The sequence below is a fragment of the Bombina bombina genome, chromosome 2, assembly GCF_027579735.1.
Source record: "Bombina bombina isolate aBomBom1 chromosome 2, aBomBom1.pri, whole genome shotgun sequence".
Lineage (NCBI taxonomy): Eukaryota > Metazoa > Chordata > Amphibia > Anura > Bombinatoridae > Bombina > Bombina bombina.
This window is the reverse complement of record NC_069500.1, coordinates 1,362,646,708-1,362,648,861: the sequence shown is the minus strand read 5'-3', so window position 1 is coordinate 1,362,648,861 and position 2,154 is coordinate 1,362,646,708. Positions and strand designations below refer to the sequence as shown.

General features: G+C 36.1%; 1 gene segment (V, D, J or C); it reads left to right on the top strand.

Annotated features, from left to right (window-relative positions):
* Positions 1-324: 324 nt before the first annotated feature.
* Positions 325-947, top strand: LOC128647543 (immunoglobulin kappa variable 3-20-like). The segment is given in 2 exon segments: positions 325-408; positions 535-947. Coding segments are annotated over 2 exon segments (462 nt in total).
* Positions 948-2,154: the final 1,207 nt, after the last annotated feature.

Genomic DNA, 2,154 nt, shown 5'->3' with positions numbered 1-2,154 from the left:
AAAAGAATATTTGCTATATAGATAACATCCCTATTATTTATATGGTTGGTTAGTTTCAATATTTTTGTAATGTAGCTGAGAAAAAGATCACTCAGGAGAAGAAAAGGGCAGTTAAACCTGCTCAGAGTGCATAACTATTAAATGATAATATGACTGTAACTTCATACAACCTGACTTTAAATACAATTCAGAATTAATACTTTTTATAGATCTACAACAGACAAGTGAAGTGAGATATTATTTGCATTGTGCAGTTTTGCATAACCAGACATTTCCTCCCCAGTCTCAGCTGATGTACATATTACATACATTGTGCAGGTGACATCAGTCTGTATCTGAGCTCTCTCAGTAACACAAAGATGCTTTATCCAACTTATCTGCTGTGTTTATTGTTGTGCTATATTCAGTGTAAGTGATTCAGATTTAATTTTACAGATATATATTATGTTTTATTGTAGATATTTGTACATTAACTGTAGAAATAAATAAAATATATTTCCACTAATTATTTTCAATAATTATTTAAATCCTTAGATTCCTGTGGACAGACCATGATGACACAGACTCCAGATTTATTCACTGTGCCACCTGGAGAAACTATCAGCATCAAATGTAAAGCCAGTAGCAGTGTTAGCACCAGCTACTTGCACTGGTACCAACAGAAATCAGGACAAGCTCCAAAGCTTCTTATCTATGGTACAAGCAACAAACACACAGGGACCCCAGACAGGTTCAGCGGCAGTGGGTCTGGTACTGATTACGCTCTCACTATCAGCGGAGTGCATGCAGAAGATGAAGCAGATTATTACTGTCAGCAGAGTAACAGCTGGCCTCTCACAGTGATACAGAGCTGTACAAAAACCTTCCTCTTTTTTCAGCTCAGAGTTTTAATGAAAAGCTTGTACGGAGTGATGTTTCTGAGTGATTGTTTATTGTTGTTCATTTAGTTTTTCATTTAGAAAATTTAGGTAAATTCATTTTCCTGAATATTCAGTGGCTGCACTATTCTGTTTTTCTTTAGTTTAAAGGGCCACTGTAAGTAAATATTTTCTATGCCTGTTACTAACTAACTACCCCAAATACGCTTTTTATCAATAGCATTTCATTAACAAATCTCTACCGTATATCAGAAATCTTGTCTGCAAATTTAATTGTTTTCCAAACCCACTCCGTGGGTATCCTTTGCTCTGTACCAATCCGTTTACAATACCTAGGTTTCAAAATGGCGCTTTAAACACAAAGTTATTGTTTTAAGTATTTTGAACATGCAGTGCTGAAAATAGTGGGCAGGATAACGTGACATCATTGGCGAATAAAAGATATAACTTTTAGAACTTTATGAAACTTCGTTTTGGAGAAAATATAGGTCAGTAGGTTTTAATTAATGTTTATTAACTTTAATATGTTAGTTGTTTAGCTTAAAAATTATAACAGAAAGTAATCCTTTAAAATAAAACCAGAATTTCCTTAAACCTTTACATTTGTTTTTGTTAAAATAAATGTAAATGTTTGAAAGCTAAAATACTAACCATAATGTGCTCAGGAGAGCACGCTTAGGTAAGTATCAACCCTTAACAAAAATGAAAGTAAAGTAAACCTCAGTATTTTTTCGTTTTCTTTCATTTTTGTTGGTGCATTCTTTCATAATGAAACAAAATTCCCATTTCCATGACGAATGTGCATTGGTCAGAAAATAAATGCACAGCTCTATTGTAAACACATTGATTTATTGTACGTACAATGAAAGCAGAAATAAATCTTCTATTCCTCAGACTTCTGTATTTTTTCAACTTAGTCTATTATGTTACTACTAGTCCTAAAGCCCGTGTACATTGGCCGTTTTTTGCAGTACAGCAGTTCCACCCCTTGCTCTCTCTCCCCCCCCTATCTATTTTGCTCTCTCTCTTCCCCTTCTCTTTTGTTCTCTCTCCCCTCTATTTTGCTCTCTCTCCCCCCTCTCTTTTGAGCTCTCTCCCCTCTCTTTTGCGCTCTCTCCCCTCTCTTTTGCACTCTCTCTCTCCCCCCTTTTGTTTGCTCTCTCTCCATCCTCTCTTTTGCTCTCTCTCTCCCCCCTCTCTTTTTCTCTCTCTCTCTCTCCTCCCTCTCTTTTGCTCTCTCTCCCCCTCTCTTTTGCTCTCTCCCCTGCTCTTTTGC